At 58.6% G+C, this 20,178-nt stretch overlaps 1 protein-coding gene across 3 annotated transcripts in view; it reads left to right on the forward strand.

The window, feature by feature from the left end:
- The window catches only part of PSD (pleckstrin and Sec7 domain containing), a 27,243-nt gene continuing 7,065 nt past the window's right edge, over window positions 1-20,178 (forward strand). For 2 of the 3 annotated variants that reach the window (XM_052678098.1, XM_052678100.1), the window contains exons 1-9: window positions 1-744; window positions 812-914; window positions 1,004-1,463; window positions 4,803-5,246; window positions 11,946-12,140; window positions 12,617-12,697; window positions 13,136-13,248; window positions 14,044-14,102; window positions 14,570-14,659. In XM_052678098.1, coding sequence (XP_052534058.1) covers window positions 16-744; window positions 812-914; window positions 1,004-1,463; window positions 4,803-5,246; window positions 11,946-12,140; window positions 12,617-12,697; window positions 13,136-13,248; window positions 14,044-14,102; window positions 14,570-14,659 — 2,274 coding nt within the window. In that variant the 5' untranslated portion in view covers window positions 1-15. Of the gene's footprint in view, window positions 745-811; window positions 915-1,003; window positions 1,464-4,802; window positions 5,247-11,945; window positions 12,147-12,616; window positions 12,698-13,135; window positions 13,249-14,043; window positions 14,103-14,569; window positions 14,660-20,178 lie in introns of all 3 variants that reach the window. The other variant, XM_052678099.1, reaches the window with a different exon arrangement.

Below are 20,178 nucleotides of genomic sequence, written 5' to 3' on the forward strand. Positions count from 1 at the left end.
GCTCACCCCGTCAGCATGGCGCAGGCGGGGAGCCTTGTACGCCTGCCCCCAGCCGAGGGCTGCACCGCCTCACCCACACCTTTCTCCCACCATGGGGACCGCAGGCCCTGGCCACCTATCTCCTCCAGCCCTGAACCAGGCCGGCACAGCCCCCCACGCTGCCTCACCCCCAACCTCAATGCTGGTCGCCTGCACCTCCTGCGCAAAGGCCTGGCCCCCGAGACCCGCCGCTGCCCCCCTGGCCTCTACAACAGCACCGGCTCCTTGGCTCGCAAGCCAACAGAGATGGGGTCTTTTGGCAACGGGGGCTGCCCAGGTGGGGGGCGGCTGACAGCCCCCTGCACCCCTCGGAGGGGCCATCCCGCCCCGAGTCTCACGTCGCCCGGCAGCCGCAGCCCACTGGTGGCCCCAGAGGGACGCAGCTCCGTTGTCACCTTCCGCTTCATCGAGAAGGCCAGCGTGCGGCCCCTCAGCGGGCCGCAGGAGAACGGCCCGGCAGAGCCCGCTGGGGGCTGGCGTGTGCCACCTGGGCAGCCCCAGCCCCAGGAACAGCTGCTCCGCAGACTGAAGCTGGAGGCCTCTGCGTCTGACCCGCTCCTGGCTGGCTGCAGGTCCCCAGGGGAGACACGTCCCCACGAAGGCAGAAGGGATCCCCATTCTCTCACCACCGGCTGCCTCTTTGGCTCCCTCACCAATGGGCTGAAGGCCCCGCCACAGGACGTCCCCACCAGCCCCCGGCCCCAGGTAGGTGCCCGTGGCCCCACACTACGCTGTGTCCAGCCCGGCCCCACTGACCACTGTGTCCCTGCAGGGCAGCGCCTGGCCGTGCCCCCGGCAGAGCTCAGCTCATGCCCAGCGCATCGCCCGTGCCAAGTGGGAGTTTTTCTATGGCTCGCTGGGTGCCCCGAAAACAGGTAAGGTGTCAGGCAGTGACACTGTGGGTATGCAGAGCTCCAACCCACTGGGATTTGGGATTGAACGGGGGCTCTGGGCTTTATTCCAGGCTCCTCAGCCTCCAACACTGAGCCTCCACTGCAGCCCAGCCACCCACTGCCTGCAGAGCCACCCGGCTCGCTTCCCAAGCATGGCCTGAGCCATGTGGAGGTGGAGATCGAGGTGTCCCCAGCAGGCAGCAAGGAGCAGGGCTCCTGTGAGACGGGCATCATTAGGAGGGCTGTGAAGTACTCCGAGACAGATCTGGACACCGTGCCGCTCCGCTGCTACCGCGAAACCAACATTGACGACATCCTGGCTGAGAGGGATGAGGTGGATTCTGCTATTGAAAGCCAGAAGGACAGCGAGAGCAACCCCAGCTTTGCAGGGACTCCAGGCAGGAGGGACAGCATGCCTGAGGGGAACCCTGAGCACGGTAACCCGAGCACAAAGGATGGAATGCACGACAGAGACGACGCAGATGAGGACGACGAGGTGTTTGAGGCCACGATGAAGGAGAGCAGGGAAAGGTGAGGCTCAGCGTGGGAGGGCAGAGAGCTCCCCTCACCCTCCTCGGTATCCCAAATGTGTGACAAAGGGGCTCTGCCAAACTAGAGCCCAAGCCAGAACCATAGTAGCTGTGTCTGAGCCATGTGCAGTTGTTGCAGCGGTTATTCATTGTCCTGCAGGGCTGGGGGTCTCTCACTGCCCTGTGGAAGGAGCAGGGTGGTGCTGGTGTCCAGTGCAGAGCACTGCACCACAGGACCCATTCTGCTGGAGACAAGTCCTGTGATCTGATAGCCATATGAGCCTGGCACCCGGGACAATGCCATGGATCACTGAGTTGGAGTCCATTCACACTTATGTTTTGTGTTGTTTCTTGCTTGTGTGGCAAAATAGTCTGTACTAAAGTAGTGATGGGCCTCGGGTGGGACAACAGCCTCTGCTCCATCTGCAAATGCTCTGCAGTGAAGGGAAAGGTGCTGCTGGGGAACAGAGTTGGGTGATTCCTCTGTGCTGGGACAGAGAGGTGCCTGGTAGTGTGCTCAAAAAAGGAGAAGGGGGGTTGGTGTTGGGAGTGGTAAGAGAGGATGAAATAACCTGCAGTGGTACCCTGCAGTGGAGGGAGAAGCCCTGAGGAGGGCTGCCATGGATGGGAAGGTGCATGTTGCACAGGGAGCTGGGATCCTGCGGCTTCGCCAAGAGGGAAATACATTTTTTTCCCAAATGAATTATGATAGAGAATGTGAGCAAGCTTTGTAAGTCATATTATCACTCCAAGCAAGTTATTCAAGTTACTACAACAATTCTTTTACTTGGTGATAATTCATTTCCAAACACCTGGGGGTCCATTACACATCCATGGGCTGTAAACCTGCACCTACCTTCTGCCCTTCGGGACACTGTGCTGGAGCTCCCCAAGCACGGCCAGAAAGCTCGGGTGTGTACCTCACAGCATTGCTGCCCTCAACATGGTGCTCCTGGCATAATTACCAGGATGCATATGGTGGTGTCCTGCTCATTTTACACAGCTTCCTTGTTGACCGCTGGCTTTCAGGTTTTTTTGATGTGCAGACAGAGCCCTGGCTATTCCCAACGAGGCACAGACCCTGCTGACAGCAGTGCCAAAAATCAACAGACTGAAATAGCGAGTTGGTTCAGTGCCTGCATCACAGCCTGGGCTTTGCTTACACACTGCTTCAGAGCGAGCTCTGCAGCTGCAGTCCTGCCTCCCGTTTACCAGTCACCAGTATTGATGTTTTCTGCTTCAAGCTTTCTGCTTTGTCTGCTCACAGGAGGGGCGATGCGGTGATGCTGGGGTCATTAAAAGCTGCCCCAGCTTCCAAGAGCTGGCGCTGCTTTGCTCCGCAGGAGCTGTTACAAACCAGAGGCTTCCATCCCAGCCAGTCCTTCGCTGCAGAGCACTTCCTTGGTAGATGGGAAGGAGCAGCTATGCAAAATTATTGAGACACCATCGGATGCTGATCTGCAGCATTTAGACATGTAAATCCCATTGAAAATCTAGCCTTAGGGATTTAGCACCCTCTGCACGAGGAGACTGGCTCGGCACTACTTTGTTGCCCTTTATATTCTTGCCAAAGGGCACCTTCCTTGTCATCTCTTCTCCTAAAATAAGAGAACGCGCAGCAGAACATCAGGATGAAAAATCCGATACAAAATCAAACAAGATGTGGAAAGTGACATAAGAAACAGCGTCTTCTTCCAGAATCCACTCCCTGAAATATATTTAGAGCCGGCTCTACGGCTAATGACCAGTCTAAGCCTTTGCTGTCTTTATTCCCATTAGTCCCAGAGCACCGAGACCTGCCAGCGAGAGCGGGCTCCTCTCCCCCTTCTCGAGTGCCCCCGGGGGAGCGCTAAGCCAGAGGCAGCGCCGCTGAGTGAGCCAGAGCCGGCTGTGCAGCACCGTGCCCCGCTGCCCGGTGTGCGAGGGCTGGCTGCAGGCAGGAGCGCCTGTCCTCCCTGGGAACAGAGCGCTGCCCAGCACAGCCCTCGGGTCTGCCGCCAGGGCAGCCTTCCTAGATGGGACACCGGCATGCGGACGCCGATGTGCTGGGGGACACAGGAGCTCCTTCCCCTCTGCCGATGTCCGGTTGTTCAGCCCCATGTGGTAACCAGAAGTGCTGGCTGAGTTGTCAGCATGTAACGCAGCACGGTTATTGGTCTCTGGGATGTGTGCCCCCTACTTACCCATCTCGCTGGGTGCCCCCTGAAGCCCTCCAAGTTCTGGTGCTGTGAGGCTGCCAGCTTGGAGCCTGCTGCAATAATCCGTGAGATTTCAGAGCAGGCTAATAAATGATAAATCACTCAGTGCTTGTAACAGCACTACATTTTCTGAGCCTTCTGCATGAAGCTGTTTGTTCATAACAAATGTTATGACAAGCTGGATCAGCTCTTCGCTTTTAATCAGGAAAGAGAGTGGCATAACAAGTGCATTTTTAGTGCTCTAATAAAGTGATAGCAGCTTGTGAGTGAAACAGGCTTTTAGGGTTGCGTTTGTGCTTATAGGACTGAAGGGTTGACACTGTATTGGAAATATCCCTGTGTCACATGCTCAGACTGATGGGCAGGCTCATCTCCAGGATGAAATGCTCAGAGGTTTGAGATGCAGGATGTCCCGTGTTGGGCTGGACACAGAGCCGTGCCGCAGACCAGCTGAGCCTCCTGCAGGGTGATCTGTGCCCAGAGGTTTGCCAGAGCTCAGAGAGCACAGTGCTTCGGCAGGGAGGAGGTGAACCAGTCTGAAGGCAGCTCAGTCCCTTACAGGTGCTCTCACTACCATCAGGCCATCCTGCTCTTTCCTCCTCCTTCAAAACAAGCGTGGGGAGCTGCTGCTTATGCTGACCTTGCAGGTGGGCTCGGCTCAGTGACCATGGTGTCACATATGCAGAAGGTGTCAGGCTGTCCTCGGTGGCTCCAGGAGAGCTGTGGGTGCCAGGAACTCTGAAGGCTCATGGAAAATTCAGGCACTTGTGGATTTGTTTGGCAGTGGAGCTGAACTACATCCAGTTTTTGGTGCCTGAGCTGTTTATTGGATCTAAACTCAAGCCAAGTGGCTGGGAGCAGTAGCCATCTCATAAGCTTCTTAGGAGGATGAGCCACTAAGGGAACAAAAGTCCATGGCGCATTAAAAGAGAGGCATATGGCTGGAAGGAGGCCAGCACGACCCTCTTTCCATGATGTCCTGGATAGGCAAGGCGTTTCTTTTAGAGGCCTGGTGTACTCAGATATTCAGAGGAGACTTCTGCCCTCCCTGCTTTCCTTCTGGAGCAGTGCACAGGCTTTTGTTTGGGGCTTCGACCTCTTGCTCCTCAGTGACCAGTTCCTCTTGCTTTCTTTCCCTCTAGGATCATGGATCGAGACACACAGGGTATGCTCAAGTCTCCAGTGCCCTTCCTGCTAGGGCACAGCCTCTCCAAGGATGGCATGGACTCTTTCAGCAAGCATTTTGAGAGCATCATGGAGTCCCATCGAGCCAAAGGCACATCTTACACCAGCCTGGACTCCATTGACATCCTCTCCTCCCCAGCCCACACTCATGGGACCGTTTTCACTTTTGATCTCCCAACCCTCACCCCAGAAGTACAGGGACAGATCCGAGACAGTGTGAAGCTGATCGAGGAGAACTTTGCTCCTCTGGCTCACTTGGAGCCGGACTCTGGGACCAGTTCAGCCACCGATGCCCCCTGGACTGAGAGGGAGGAGGAGAGGGGGAGGCGAAGGAAGGGTGCTCGGCACAGCCCTTGCTGCTCAGAGGACAGCTTTGGTACTCCCTTGGCCTCCAACATGAGGTGAGTGACCAAAATTGCTTACTGCCCACCTGGACCACCATGGTTCAGCATCAACTCTAATCCTGTGCTGCATGTTTTGTAGCCACAGCCTAACCAGTGCTGCTGGGGAGCAGGGAAGTGGTCCAGGATGCTCAGCCTGACCTCTTCCAATCTAGATATATGTGAGACCATGTCCAGGCTGACACACTGCCTTTCTTGTACTCTTCCCTCTCCCAGCAAGGTCTTGGGCTGAGGCACTTAGGGTTCAGCCAGTTGGCAGGCAGCAGCTTTTCCCTTTTCTGGGGTGTGTTCACCTGGAGCATGATCAGGTCTAGTCCAGAATGCCACATCCGTCCTTGTGGCCCAACGTGGACCTGATGGCTTTTGGGGAATTTGGCGTGTTGGCCACAGCAGTGCTGAGCTTCCCGCTTGCACTGTTTTCCCACAAGATCTCCTCTTGCCCAATGACATCTTGTGCAATGCCAGAGGGTCCTGAACCCTTCCAGGCTTCCCCAGTGGGTCCTGGAAAGTGTTGGAAGGAAAGAACAGCTTGGCTTTCTCTTGGTTGTCCAACCAACCTGTGGTACTTCTGGCTGCAGCCTGTATTATCCTGATAGGCTTAGCTTGGGGTGAGCATGTGGCGATCTGTGCTTTGTGTCACCTCTGGCACCTGTAGTCAAGAGAGGAGGGTGGGACATTGCATCTGCTGTGTAGTATTAGGATCATCCTGGGGACATTCTGGGGGAGAAGAGCTGATCTCTGGGCTGGGCTTCTTCTTTTTTGGGACACTGAGGACAGGGGCACAGTGGCACAGAGGCCAGGCAAGGTTTGTGCATAAAACGGGTGGTGCCCGAGTGGCACCAAGCAGCCGAGGGTGGCAGTTTCTAGCCATGGATGGTTGCTTGCTGGAGACAGACTCAGCTTCCTGTTCCTCTGTCAAGGCATAGGACCAAGATGGCTCCAGAGAAACCAAAGGACAGTGTGTAACTCACTGCTCACAGGATGCCTCCTGCTGCAGCAGCAGCATTACAGGAGCATGGAAGGAGTTGTGGGGGTACCTGGTGCCAGGCTGGGGTCTGTGCTGGGAATGGGCTCTGCGGGCTGTGACTCCCAGCTCCCGTTGTGGCAGTGGTGGTGTGCAGCTCCTTGTGAGGCCAGGCAGCCTCAGCTCTTGCATCTTCATAGCCCAGACCAAGGCTCCTATATCCCTCAGCACACAACGTTCTGGGACCACACTTCAATCTTGAGCTTGCAGGCAAGAAGCATGCCAAGCTGCCAACGTGGTGAGCACTCCCCAGGCACTGGGTCCCTTCAGCCTGACCCAGTGTCTGTGTGTGAAGGGAAGCAGCAGCAGCACAAGCTGTGGCCCTGAGCTGGGAGACCAACCCTGGGACCACTGCATGTCCCTGGTACACTTCCCATGCTGCAACTCTAGGAGCCCTCTGCCCTGGTAGATTGCATTAGCAATGGGAGATGGTCTGCTGCTGGGCTGCCCCACAGAGGACATCCTGCAGCAGCACCTCGAGCACAGAGCAGGGTTCCCAGTGGCCCTCATTCTGGGCCATGCTGCAGGGTCGCCACTGTCACTGTATGGGAGGCTTTTGTCCCCACAGAGGTGACAGTGGCCCAGAGCAGGGTCAGAAGCAGGAGCAGGATGCTGTGCCACACTGGGGACATTGGGTGCCTCTGGGGCTGGTGGTTCTGGCGAAAGAGTGAGGTAGGAACTGGGCTGCTCTTGGGCTGTCATTTTGCAATTACAGATCCAAATCCCAGGGCAGCCCCGGAGCAGGCACTGCATATTGAAGTGCATCAGTGCCAGAGAGAGACAGGCAAATGGTGCACCCTCGGGGTATGAGTGCCCTAAAATCCATGCGCTCAGCTTCCCTTGGCTCCTCAGGTCCCAGCTGGGACTCCTGAGCCAGCCATGGCTGTGCACCCCCAGGGACATTTGTTATTGAGGGGGGGCTGGTAATTGCTCCTCATCGCTGGACCAGGGCTGGTGGCTGTTCACCAGTGGGCTGAGCATGGGGAACCCGGCTGGCACTGGGCAAAGTGGCAGTGCGTGCCCTGAGAGCCACAGGGTGATGGGGCTGCTGTGTGTGTGATGTGGGAAGGCATGGGGAGAGGGCTAGCCATTGAGAATGGAAACAGGGAGAAGCAAGGGGTGAGAGCACGGGAGACTGGGCACGAACGGAGAAGTAATTCTCTCCAGGCACAGCCTGCAGCGTTGCAGCGCGGGAAGGGTGGCGTTAAGGTGTGTGGGGTTTCTTACCCATATCGCTCTCCAGTGTCACGCTCTGCTGTGTCCGGGCGGCCACGGAGCAGCGCGGGGCCCAGCGTGGACGGCGGTGCCGGAGGCCCGGGGACGCGAGGCGAGCTGCCCGGCCCGCACATGCCACACACGTGCACGAGAGCGGCGGTGCGGCTCAGAATCCCGCGGCGGCAACGGGGCCAGGTGCCACCTGCGCGGCCCTGCGAGGCCCGGCGGGGGCGGGGGCGTGCGCGGGGACCGCGGGGACAGCGCGGCCGCTGGCGGCTGCGGTGAGGCGGGCGGCGATGGGGCGGGCGGTGCGGCGGTGCGGCACGGCACGGCACGGCCGGCGATGGAAGGGGCCGCGGCCGGGATGCGGAAGAGCGGAGCGCAGTGGGGAGCGGCGGCGCGCGGGGTCCCCGCGGCCCCGGGGGCGGCGCTGCGGGCGGGGCGGGGCGGGCGGGGGAGCGCGGAGGGGCTGCGGCGGGGCACGGGCGGCCGCGCCCGCGGGGAAGGGGCCCGGCAGCGGTGGGGCGGGGGCGGCGGGGGGGGTCTCCGCGGAACGCGCCCCCCCGCTTCGGGCTGTGACCGCCTCCGACGCGGCCCCGCGGGGCGCGCTAGCTCACGCCCCGCTGGCCGGACTTCGCCCAGAGGTCCCGGAGGCGCGGGCTTCCCCGGGTAGCACCATGGCATCCGCGTGTCTGAAAGACAAGCCGCCCCTCCGCCCGCCTGGTGAGTAACGGGATCTACGGCCCTGCGAGCCGCCGCCTCCTGAAATTGGTCCGACAGAGGACGGCCCCCGCTGAGGCCATCCCGGTCCCCGCGAGCAGCGGTGGCACGGGGCTGGGCGAGGACCGGCGGCAGCCGGGAGGAGGGCCGTGCTGCGGGGTGGCAGAACAGCTGTGTGAGACGGCGCCGAGGAGGAGCGCGGTGCCCCAGGTTGGGTCCTACCTGTCTGTGGGCGCGGTGACGTTGGCGGGGCTGCTGGGCGATCTGGGAGCCGGCTGGGCACTGCTGCTGGACGAGGACAGCAGCACCAGTTCTGCCCACGCTTGGAGGCTGGCCTGGCTGACCTTCAAGTGTCCTCCCAGCCCAACTTCAATTTTGCAAGAAATGAACCAGCCCAGATCTCAGCTGTCATAAATCAAAGTCACTCCACTGAGAGCAGTGGAGGGAGCTGCATGTATTTAGCTCAGCAGAAGATCCGAGCTGGTACATTCTTAGTAGAGATATTGGGCAGGCTGGGTGTACTGGGCGGAGGCACCGGGCACAGAGCCACACGTGTGGGGCACCGGAACCGAGGCAGTGCAGGGCTGCCCTGTGCACCTCACAAGTCCCTGCTCCATCCATGCTGCAGCAATTAATCCAGGTCTCCCGTGGCCCTTTTTGGGGAAAAGTGGTTTGTGGCAGGCATTTCTGAATTGCTTGCAGCAGGTGTCTCACGTGGCAACGGGACCTGGGTAACATGGAGGCTCAACAGAATGCCCCTGGCTGGATCCAATGGGCATCTGGCTGAGTAGTCTTGAGGAGCAGGGTGCTGGTGAGTGTTCCCCTGCACACATACATCCCCCTGTCAGTGAAGGCACCCTTAAGGCAGGCTCTGCTGAGCTGACAGCTTGTTGCTGCTCCATGGTGCTGGGCAAGCTCCTTGTGGCAAGGTGGAAATCGGAGTCCTGCAGCAACACGCTGCATTGCAGTGCAGGAAGGTGCTCCAGTTCTTCCTGCAGTGCTCTAAGCTCTCAGCCAGAGAAGGGATATCGAGGTGAGACAGTGAGTGTTTGGGTCCAGGAGATGTGTGTTTGGCCTTGAGAAGGAAGTATGGGGCTCGGAGAAGCAGGGAAGGAGTAGGGCCCTGGGCAGGAGCGTGTGGGCTCAGAGAAGCGTGGCTGGTGCATGGATGAAGGAGAATTTGGGCCCAGAGATGTATTTGTGACTGGTAAAAGAGTAATAAGGCTCTGGAGTTGGAATATTTGGGGGTCAGAAGAGAAATAGTTTTCTTAAGGAGTACTTGGGACCAAGAAGAGAGGCATGTGGGCCCTACATATGGGCTATCTTCAGTTCTTTCATTGCAGAACTGTTCCTGAAGCACTTTATTGCTGCTGGACCCTGCCCTGAGCCCCTGGCAGCAGCTGTGGGGCCCTTGCTGCCCACCAGGTGGGCGCCCATTAGGAACAGGGCTGTGCTGTGGGCACTGTGGGTGCCGGTGGCTGTGTTGTGCTGGCAGGGCTGCGCTTCCCCTGGGCCCGCTCCATGGTGACTCATGCCAGGCACGCTGGAGATGCTCATACAATACCAAATTTGATCATTATTCCTTAAGTGCAGACCGGTTCTCGAGTTGGAAATACATCTAAAGTAAAATTATTATCTCCGTGTTTCTTCAAGCCAAACTGAGATGTCACTTAGAAAGTACACTAAAAAAATCCCCCGAGACATTAGGTCATTGGCAAGAAAATTAGCGTCACCTCAGTTGCCTCAGACATGGATGTATGCTCTTTGCTCTGCTTGCCGTTTGCTTGAGGGTTGGGTTCCTGCTTTTCTCCTTGCAGGATGGGCATTCTCCAACCAATTGGGGTAGAAGGCTGCCATCAGTGGGGCACAGCCAAACTGCCCGCACTGTTGCTACAGGGAGGATGCCCCTCATGTAGCATCATGATAGTGCTTGAGCACTGGGAGAAAGCCCACCTTATGGCGTGGCTGGGAGCTTGGCATTGTTCATAAGCTGCCTTGTCCTGACAGTAAGGTCATGTACTGCTGATATAAAGACCAAAATCAGAAGTGGGGCTCGGTGAGGGAAGGGATGGCAGATCCTGCAGGTAGAGCAATTTTAGGAAGCAGACTGCAATCCCTGCATGCTAGTTTTAAGAAGCCAGGAAAGGGCCACAGCCATGGGTTGAGAACCTGCTGTGATATTCAGATGTGGAAGGTCAAGGAGGTTTTGTAGGTGACCCCACAGCTGGAGCTTAGCACTAGATGGGAAAGCTGAGTGCAGCTTGGAAGGAGGTTGTAGAGTCTCTGAGTGCTGGGTTCACTGCAGGAGGTACCATGCAGCAGCTGTGGCAGGGAGAACAGCCCTTCAGTGAGGGCCTCAAGGCCCAGAAGGATATGGGGAGATTTCAGTGATGTTGGTTGAGAAGAATGAAAAGGTCTTCAGAAGGTGGCTGGGCAGCTGCTTGCTTTGCAGGCAGTGATGAAGGAACGCTTGGGTTTTATAACCTGTAGTCTGTGGCCAGAAAGGCAACCTTGGAGCTGCTGGGATGGGCTGGGACAGCGCTGTGCTCCCATGATTGCAGACCGAGTTTTCTCAGCCGTGACCTGCAGATGCAACTGGATTTATTTCTTGCTCCTGAAAAGAGGTAGCGCTGTCCTGGCTAAGGGCACAGCAGCTCTGTTTCAGAGCTGTTCCACTGCCTGGAGCTACCAGGCCCCACAATGGCCCAAGTTCTGTGCATCTCCCCTGAGACTCACAGTGCCAGCACTGTGATGGCCGCAGACACATCCAGCCACGGGTTTGTGCCCAGACACTTCCCCATCCCCCTAGGATGCCAAGAGCTCCCTGAGGCGTGGGGCAGCTGCACGGGGCTCCTGTGGGACAGCATGAGCTGCAGCCCAAAGGCAGTGAGGAACAGCTTTGTCCTTAGTGGGAGGAGTGGAGCCTCTGGAGATCGGCCTGGGTAATTGGCTCAGGAGAGGAGGCCTTCTTAAAAATCAATTAGAGACTTAAAAATAAATCAGACTGGAACAGTGTGAGGTCTGCCAGAAAATTTGGGCGAGGTCAGAATTGCTTAACGTTCGTTGTTGATTAGATTCAGCTTACTTTTTGTTGGGATAATTTGTGTGCCGCTGAGTCAGAGTGCTAGAGGCAGCCAAGAGCGCGCTCCCAGCATGGCCATGTAAGGCAGCGGGGCTGAGAGCTGAGGAGCAGCCCCAGCACACCATGCTGTGCCGGAGGCTGGGGGTTCTCCTTCATCTTTGCTCTCTGCGCCTCGCTTCTTCCCTCTGTGAAGCGCTTTGAGGTTTGTGGATGGGAAAAGCCAAGTGCAGGAATTATGGTCTTCTTGTTTGGGGCAGAAACTGCACCCGAGAGCAGCACAAGGAGCTTGCCTGGGTTAAAAAAGGCGTACCAATACAGAGTACAGTGTGCGCACATTTCCGCTCCACGTCTTGCTGCAGCTGGCCTTGGCAGAGCCTGAGCCCGCACACGAAGTCTCGCAGCTCAGACAGCTGTCCTGTCTGACCATGGCCGGTTTGGACATGGCTTTGAGGGCCTTGGTCTCGCCACCTACCTCTCTTCCAGCCACATCTCCAAGCCTTCCCTTAGCACTTAGCCCTGACCCCTGAGCACCTCTAACCAGTACGGCCCAGCAGAGCTGCTGGCCCCCAGAGCAGGGCGCAGACCTGCATCCCCTGAGAGGCTGAGCAAGCAGGGGACCTGTGGGCAAACTAACGTGGTGTGTCCCTTCCCGTTGCAGCGAGCACCCCCTGAGCCAGCTGGTTTCTGACTCGGACTCAGAGATGGACAGCATAGAGCAGCTGGCGCTGGGCAGCACCGACACGCTCTCCAATGGGCACAAGGCTGATCTGGAGGCTGCCAAACGTCTGGCCAAGCGGCTCTACAACCTGGATGGCTTTAAAAAAGCAGATGTGGCCCGCCACTTGGGGAAGAAGTACGTGTGGGTATTCACAAGGAATGGCCCATTCGGCATCATTTCTCCCTGCAACAACTCCAGCATACCCACAGCTGCTTCCCTTGAGGGCACTGGGCTGTCAAGGAACCACTGGCAGGACCCCAAAGACCTGTCCCTGTGACAGTTTTTCTATGCCAGGTGTTCCTCTAAAGGCAACATCCAGGTTTTGGTACCTTCCTACTCGCACTGCATCTCAGGCATTTTCAGCAAGGTGTTCAGCAGAGAACAGGGAACCAGCTAGCTGACATACTGAATATTCCCACTGGATCTGTGGGTGACCCCTCTGAGTTTCATTGGATGCTAGGGTGCCTCTGTCTCCAGCATGCTTCCCATAGCCCTGCCGTTATGTCTCCTGGGAGGTATCCAGCCCACCAGAATCCATTCTGTCCCTGTCTGCATTTTGATGTCCTCCCAGCCTGGTCGATTCCACTCTCACTCCCCCCTTTTTCTTTCAGCAACGAATTCAGCAAGATGGTGGCAGGGGAATATCTGAAGTTCTTCGTGTTCACAGGGATGAGCCTGGACCAGGCCCTCAGGTCAGACAGTCTGAGTGCAGCCATGTGCATGCGTCATGGCCACCTGAATGAGTCCCAGCAGATCATGCCCTCTGCAGCTGCTCACCCCCACAGAGATCTGCAGGAGCAGGCAGACCACACAGACTCGGGTCCCAAAGCAGTCTCTCAGCCACATAAGCACAAAGGATGATCCCTGGTCTTAGGTCCTCAGTCAGGCTCACCTAAGGCTGGGTTTCCGGGCCTTGAGTCCAAATCCAACTCATGCTGACCTAACCTCCTCCCCTGATGTAATTTCCAGAACCCAATGTGCCATCAGGGCTGGATGCTGTGGGTTGGATGCAGGGCCTTGTGTGGGGGCTGTGGGTGGGGACAGCCACAGCTCTGCCGCTGCACAGGGGGGTCAGAGAGACTGCTACTGGGCTTCGTGTGCAACCAACGCTGCTGCTGCTGCTTCTTCAGGTCCTTCCTAAAGGAGCTGGCCCTGATGGGAGAGACACAGGAGCGAGAGCGAGTGCTGGCTCATTTTTCCCAGCGCTATTATGAGTGCAATCCCAATGCCATCTCCTCTGAGGGTAAGAAGCTCTGTGTGCATGTGAGTGTGCATGTGGGAGTACGCGTGTTCGTTCAAGAGAGCACATGTTCTCATCAGCTCAATGGGAGTGCTCAAAATGAAAGTAGAATGCAGTCTGAGAGAGTGAACTGATGCCTTAGGAGTCAGCCCTGTTACACATTTCCCTCAAATGACAGACATTTTAGACTTCTTTTTAATAAAAAAAAAAAATAACAAACCTGCTCCAGTTGGAAGATGCATAACTAGGGCTCAACACATCCTTAATTCTGACCTTGAGCAGATTAGCACACGAGGCGAGAGAAGGCCCTCCTGAGCACACAGAGCCCAGCTCAGACCCACGGCTCAGGGAAGAGCCAGGTGAGAAAGTGCTGCTGCCCAGCACCCAGGGCAGCACGGAGGAGCACCCAGCCTGCACTGTTTCACTTCAGTGTTATACGTCTTTGTGCTCCCCCTGTGTGTGTTCATGTGCTGAGTCTGCTCTGTTTTGGCTCTGGGCAGGTGAGGTTTTGGCTGGCTGGCTGGAAGAAGGCTGTGTTGCTCCACTGTGCCCATGCTAGGGGCTGGACAGTTAGCTGCAGCATCACTGCCTGGCTGAGGGGCTGCAGGGCTGCACGCTCAATCTGGGCACCGGCTTTAATCCAGCGGCCTCCTCTCTCCTCACCTGGGTGCTGCTAGCACCGTGTTGATGCTATGTGCCACTTGCTTAGCTGGGAGGAGAGGGCTTAGGACTGCCTTGGGCTCAGAACTTCCATCTGTGCCCAGGGGCTCTAATTCCTGCCCTGTGCTTGTGCTGCAGACGGAGCCCACACCCTGACCTGTGCCCTGATGTTGCTGAACACAGATCTGCATGGACACGTAAGTTCACCCTGCCTCCTGCCCCGTGTGTCCCCTGCCCTTTCTGCCCCACCTGCAGGTGCCCCAGACAGAGCTGCGTGTGCTGAAGATGTGAGACCTGTGGGGCTGAACAGCCCCAGCATGTCTGGGGATGAGGGAGGAGAAAGACTGAATGAGAGAGGGAAATGGTGGAGAAGAGAACAGGGCTTTGAAGGAGATACACTGAGCTGGAAGGTACAGAGGGAGGTGAGGAAGGAAGAGGAAAGCAAACAGGGAGAGAGGGTGGGAGCGAGACCCCAAACCTTGCTGGTGCTGGGAGCAATCACACCCAGTTTAGAGAAAAGAAGGCGCTTAAGGCCCCCAGTCTGAGCATGGAAGGCAACTTCCCATGCCTTCACGCAGCCTCCCCAAGCCCCAGGCTGTTCCAGCCAGCTGCTGTTCCCTTGCCCCAAGATGAACCTCATGTTTTTCTTCCCTGACTTCCCCAGAACATCGGAAAAAGAATGTCCTGTTCTGACTTCATTGGCAACTTGGAAGGGCTCAATGGAGGCACTGATTTCCCCAAGGAGCTGCTCAAGGTAAATTTGGTCCTCTCTCTAGCCAGCAGGCCACAGGAATAAGGGCAAGAGATTTGGGTGGGATCATATGGATGGCTCCATGGGACGCACTGAAGGTGTTCATCCTCATGCTTGTCAAGCTGCTGGAAAAGGCAGGGTTAGTAGTGTTCCCTTGACCCACAGCTTTCTCCCTGTGGTGCTGAGGTCAGGGGAAGGGGCAGCACGTCTAAGAGTGACTGTGCTTGGCCACCGCTGGGAGCTGGTGCCAGCTGCCCAAGCTGGCCCCTCCTGAGAGAGGAAGGAGGCCGGCCTCTTCCTCACAGGATTGCTGGGAGCCTCAGCCTCCAGGCAGCAGCTCTGGTCATGGGAGATGGCTTTCCATCCCCGGTGTCCCTCTTTCTCGTGGCTGTTTCTGGACCTCCCTGGCTAACGCAGGAGCAGCACAGCCCCACTGCTGCTTGCGGGGAGGAGCTGGCTGCTGGCTGCCTTGCAGTCCTGCAGCACAGAAGGGACAGCCTGACCTTGAGCTGATGCACGAGCAGAAGAAGTGGTGTTGACACAGGCTATGGGATCTGGGTGTGCTGGGGACCAGGTGCAGGGAGCAGCTGAGGTGGTTTGGGAATAGGGATCATCCCCATGGGGCCCACAGGGCAGAAATCATCGGTATCTGTAAGGCGCTGTGGTTGGAGAGTGCTGGGGCTGTGGGAAATGGGTTCCCACAGGGCGCCAGCGCCATTCCTGTGGGAGGTGCCTTATGGAAAGAGGCAACATGGGGTAAAGAGCCGAGCTCTGTTTTCAGCCTTTGTGGGTCTATTCCTGGCTGTGCTGCTCACTCCATCATTAAGGGGTTACCAGCAGTGCTCAATAGGGCTGTCCTCCCTCCTGGCCCACGCTTCTCCTGTGAAAGGAGCTAGAAAAAATTCTTCCCTAATTTTAAATGCAGCTCCAGAAAAGGCATTTGCCAGAAGAGAAATGTCCAAAATGAAGACCCTGAACCTCTGCCCTCCCCCAGTGCTGCATTGTTCAGGAGCATCTCAACCCCACAGGTCCCTCTGCAGGCTCTTCCTGAAACTCTCAGCACCTTACAGCTGGATACCCTCAGTGCAGGTGCTGCAGCTCAGCTTCCACCCCAAAAGGTGCCCAAGCAGGCACGATTGCATTATCTCATCAGATCTCAGCCTGTGTGAGATAGGGCAGTAAGCACGTGCTGTTGGTAGGTAGGGTCAAGCTCTTCACCTGGTGCAGGCAAGCACTGTGGGGCCAGGGCCTGCGGTGCTGCACCTGATGATGTGGGAGCACCTCCCTGCACATCTCTGCCTGCAGCAGGGAGGCTGAGCTGCTAAAAATGGACTGTTCCCTCTGCAGCTGCGGAGCTTCCCACAGCCGCTTTTCAGACGCCTCTGTATCAGTGCCATGCTGAGGAGTGGGAGCAAAAGGCACCTCCAAGGTGGTGCGTCAGGGGCAGGCTGCAGCTTCTCCATCACTCCCTCAGGAGCCCTGGCCATGCACAGGGACTTGGGGCAACGGGAATATGCAAAATGCTGGGCAGGGATCTGGCACATAAAAGGCAGAGGGGCCGGGCCACTCCTGGGCAGCTTTTGCCAGGCTCAGTGGGAGAATATGCTCTCTCTGCCCACGGTAGGCTTTGGCTCCTTATTCCTGTTGCAAGGTTGGGCAGCAGAGAAATGAGGAAAGTGTATTTTCTCCCTGCGGTAGCCAGCACTAGTCCCATTAACCTACATAGGATGTTGCCTCCTCTACAAACCTGGGTCCCCCACCTGGGAACTGAAGCTTCTCTGCATGCACAGCTGGCCAGCTAATTTTAGTGCTGCAGGAGCACATGCATTTTCTAAGCACAGCAGGGGAAGGGAAGGACTAGCAGGCTTCAGAGGGGCTTATCAGAGCCCAGGGGCAGCTCATGGGCAGCTCCAGTAGCACAGAAAAAAGATCTTGGGGCTCTTCCCAAGCCTGCCCAGGGCAGGCGCTAATACACCAGGGAGCAGGGATGACTGTCACCCACAGCTGGAAGAAGGTTGGGGACAGGTGGGCAGCATTGAGCAGCAATGGCCCTCTGACTCTATGGGCAGCACCAGGAAGGGACATCAATGGGGTACTACATTTTCTCCCTCTTTGACTGCAGAAGTCCCAAGAGAAAGGCAGCAGGATGCCTGAGAGCAGGTGGCAGCTTGAGTCAGACACAAACTTTATCTGCTACAAGATAATGCGTGTAAACACTCAAGAGTTTCCTGCAAAAGAAACCAAAACACTTAAAGCTTGTGCTTTCATAGCTGTGCACCACATCCCCCTCACCAGAATGCCTCACTGTGCCCCTGCTGCTGAGCTAAGGCAGTGACGCTGTCCTGCTGGGCAAACACAGCTGCTGGAAACCATCTCCCTGACAACCTCTGCAGCTACGCTCCACAGACAGAGCCCAGCCTGCCTGGGTGTCCTCACCACCTGGGGATGTGGGAGCTCACAGTGCCATGCTTGGGGATGCCTATGCCTGCAGGCTGGGCTTGGACTGCAGCAGCCAAAGGAGCACAGGTGCCCAGCCAGCATGGAGAGAGGCAAACTGGTGTCCTAAGCAAGCGGCTTAGCCCTGGGACCCAGCCATCCTCTTGTAGGTGTGATTTCAGCTCAGTCCCCAGATCTTCATTCACAGCTGTTGGCTGTGCATCTCAGGCGTGGATTTGACTTGTACACAGCTGATCAGTTTGGGGAGCCTTAGATCTTCTGTATCTTTGTTTCACAGCTTAATTCTGTGCTTTGCTGAACCTTCAGACACAAAAGCAGTTCAGGCCCCCTCCTCCCCAGCACTGCTTAGCAGTCAGCCCTATCTGTGCTACTTTCCAGCTTAGGAACCCAGAGCACTTCACAGCTGTTAACGAATTAAACCCCAGCATGCAGGCAGCCCCATGGGAAGAGGGCAGAAGGGGCCCTGCTCTCAGCTGAGGGGCACAGTGCTCAGATCGTCTGCATGCTGGGTGAATGAGGAGGAGATGTGGGAAGCAGGGCTGGCTCCCACCTCAGAACTGAGAACACAGCTGGACTTTCTCAGCCTGACTCCCCCGGTAGCACTCTACAGCCCACCGACCTGAGGATTCACTGCCCTGCTCCCATCCCAGAGCAGCCTGCTCTGCCCTGCAGGTTTGGCACGGCAGTCACCGTGCCGTGCAGTGACGACAGTGGAAAATTTCCCCTTCTCCTCTGGCCGCATCTCCTCCTCAGTCACGCCTAGGCGGGTTGCGCATCGATCCTCATCTCGGCTCCAAGGATGATCGGCCCTTCTGTCCTGCACGGAGCGGCAGCGCCTTGCCTGCAGGGCAGCTCTCACTGCGCTCGGAGGACCGGACAGAGAGGTTAAGTGTAGGACGCGCACCTGAGGATGGGAGGGAGCGGGCGGGAGCACCCCAGCTCAGCGTCACCAGGGACAAGCTCGGTGCGCCCCAACAAGCGCAGCCCAGCTGCCTGATCCGCGGCAATCTCCCCGCCCGCCTCACACCCCGGTAAGCTCCGTGGTACCTGTGCGGGCGTCCGGACGCACGGCTCCATACCGTCGCGCCCCGAGAGCAGCGTGCCGGCATCCCGAGGCGTCCAGCAGCAGAACCACTCATAGCATCCGCTACCCCCGCTGCTGCCCCTCCGGGCCGGCCGCCTCCATTTTGAGCCGTGCAACGCGGGCCCGCCCCCCGGCACAGCCCCGCGCCCGGCTGGGCTCGGCTGGGCTCGGCCGGGCCCCGCTCCCCGCTCCCCGTTCCTCGCCGCGGGGCCGCCATTGGCTGCGGCGGGCGGGGCGGGGCGGGGAGCCGCCTCCCGCGGGCAGCAGCCGCCGAGCCCTGCCCGGCCCGGCCCGGCTTCAACAGGCGGCGGCGGCGGCGGCGGGGAGCGGGCCGCGGGTGCGGGGGGCCGGGCGGGGCAGGGCAGGGCAGGGCAGGACAGGGCAGGACAGGACAGGGCAGGGCAGGGCCGGGCCGCCCCCGCCGCCGCCGGCACCGGCACCGGCACCATGATCGGCGTCAACAGCATCAACAGCAGCGCGGGCCGCATGCGGTCCCGCTCCATGTGCTCCGTGCGCTACGGGCGCAACTATCGCGGCGTGGAGACCTTCTGCTACGGCTGGCCCCAGCGCTCCCGCACCCTGAAACCGGTGCTGTACACCGACCTGGTCGTCAGCCGGCTCCAGAGCCGCCGCAAGAAGAAGCCGGTAAGCGCCGGGCGGGCTGCGCGGCGCCTGGCTCCGCGGCAGCACGAGCGTGGACGGGAGCGGCGCGGCGCGGCTCTCCAGGCGCTGCGCTGCGGCGGGGCCGTGCCCGGTGCCCGCAGCCCCCGGGCTGCGTGACATTGCGGCGGGACATTGCGCGGCGGCGGGGTCGGAAACGTCGTGCGGGGAGGATCGGGGGCAGAGCCGCTGGGGGCTGCCCTCCCGCCCGACCAAGCGGCGCGGTGCCGGGCGTTGCGGGCTGCGGCGCTGCGGTCCCGTTCTGAGCCGAGAGCAGGGGAGAAGGAGGGGCTCCGGTCGGGAAAAATGGGCTGCTGGCTGCTGGGAGCGCGCTCGCCGTCAATTGGCGTCGGCTTCGGGGAGTCGGGCCGGTGTGCCGCGGTGCTCGGTGGGGAGAAGTGGCAGGGTTGGAGCTGGGCGCGCACCGCCGTGCCGGGCAGGACCGGAGCCGGCCATCGCGGCGGTCTGGGAGCAGCACGGGGTTGTGACGCACTCGGATGGAAACCGCGGCTGGAGGGGAGATGCTCCTTGGTGCGAGGGATCGAGAGGGGCGGGGGCACAGGGTGCCGCAGGTGGCCGTGCTGCTGAGCGTGGTCTGTGCCCGCGGGGCAGACGGCGGGATGATGAGGACCTGGTGCAGCACAGCCATACGCCCCCATGTGACCGTGCTGTGTGTACTGGGACAGCCGAGGCATCTGCGTGCCCGGAGCACCCAGCACAGCGTTGAAGTTGGGTGTAGGGAAAGGAACTTCGCTAAGGAAAAGTTGGGGAAAGCCACGATTGAGCTCTCGTAGTGAAATGCCCAAGAGGCAAAGTGCCTGCGGGAGGGCACTCTATGGCTGTGAGATCCCTTGTGCAGAACATCACACCACTTCTCTGTTAGGGACACGCTGGGCTGCAACCCTCAGTGCAGTCCCATCTGTCCCAACACTGCATCCAGGGCCATCTGCTGCCCTGCTCCCATGCCAGCACTGAATCTCCCCTGCTCTGCACTGCTCTGAGACAGAGGGATGAAGAAGAGGACTGTCTGTGCAGCCAAGCTATCCCTGTGCAAGGACGCTGTTCCAGTGCAGCCTGCACACCTCCAGACGCGTGCTGGAGCAGTACCTGGGCACATCCTGCCAGCCCTTTTGGGAGGTCACTGAAGGAAGATGTGCTGGTTCCATTGGCAGTCCCACTGGAGCAGTACATCCCTGGGTCTCCCTGGTGTTGTGCATATCTAAAACAGGGCTTGCTGCCTTACCCTGCATTCTGCAGCAGTGAGCTCATAACCCTGTGATGGCAACAAAAAGACAGCTGCTTTGGGTCAGCCAGTTCCCCA

Source organism: Tympanuchus pallidicinctus, unplaced genomic scaffold, assembly GCF_026119805.1.
Source record: "Tympanuchus pallidicinctus isolate F22 unplaced genomic scaffold, pur_lepc_1.0 scaffold16, whole genome shotgun sequence".
Taxonomy (NCBI): Eukaryota; Metazoa; Chordata; class Aves; order Galliformes; family Phasianidae; genus Tympanuchus; species Tympanuchus pallidicinctus.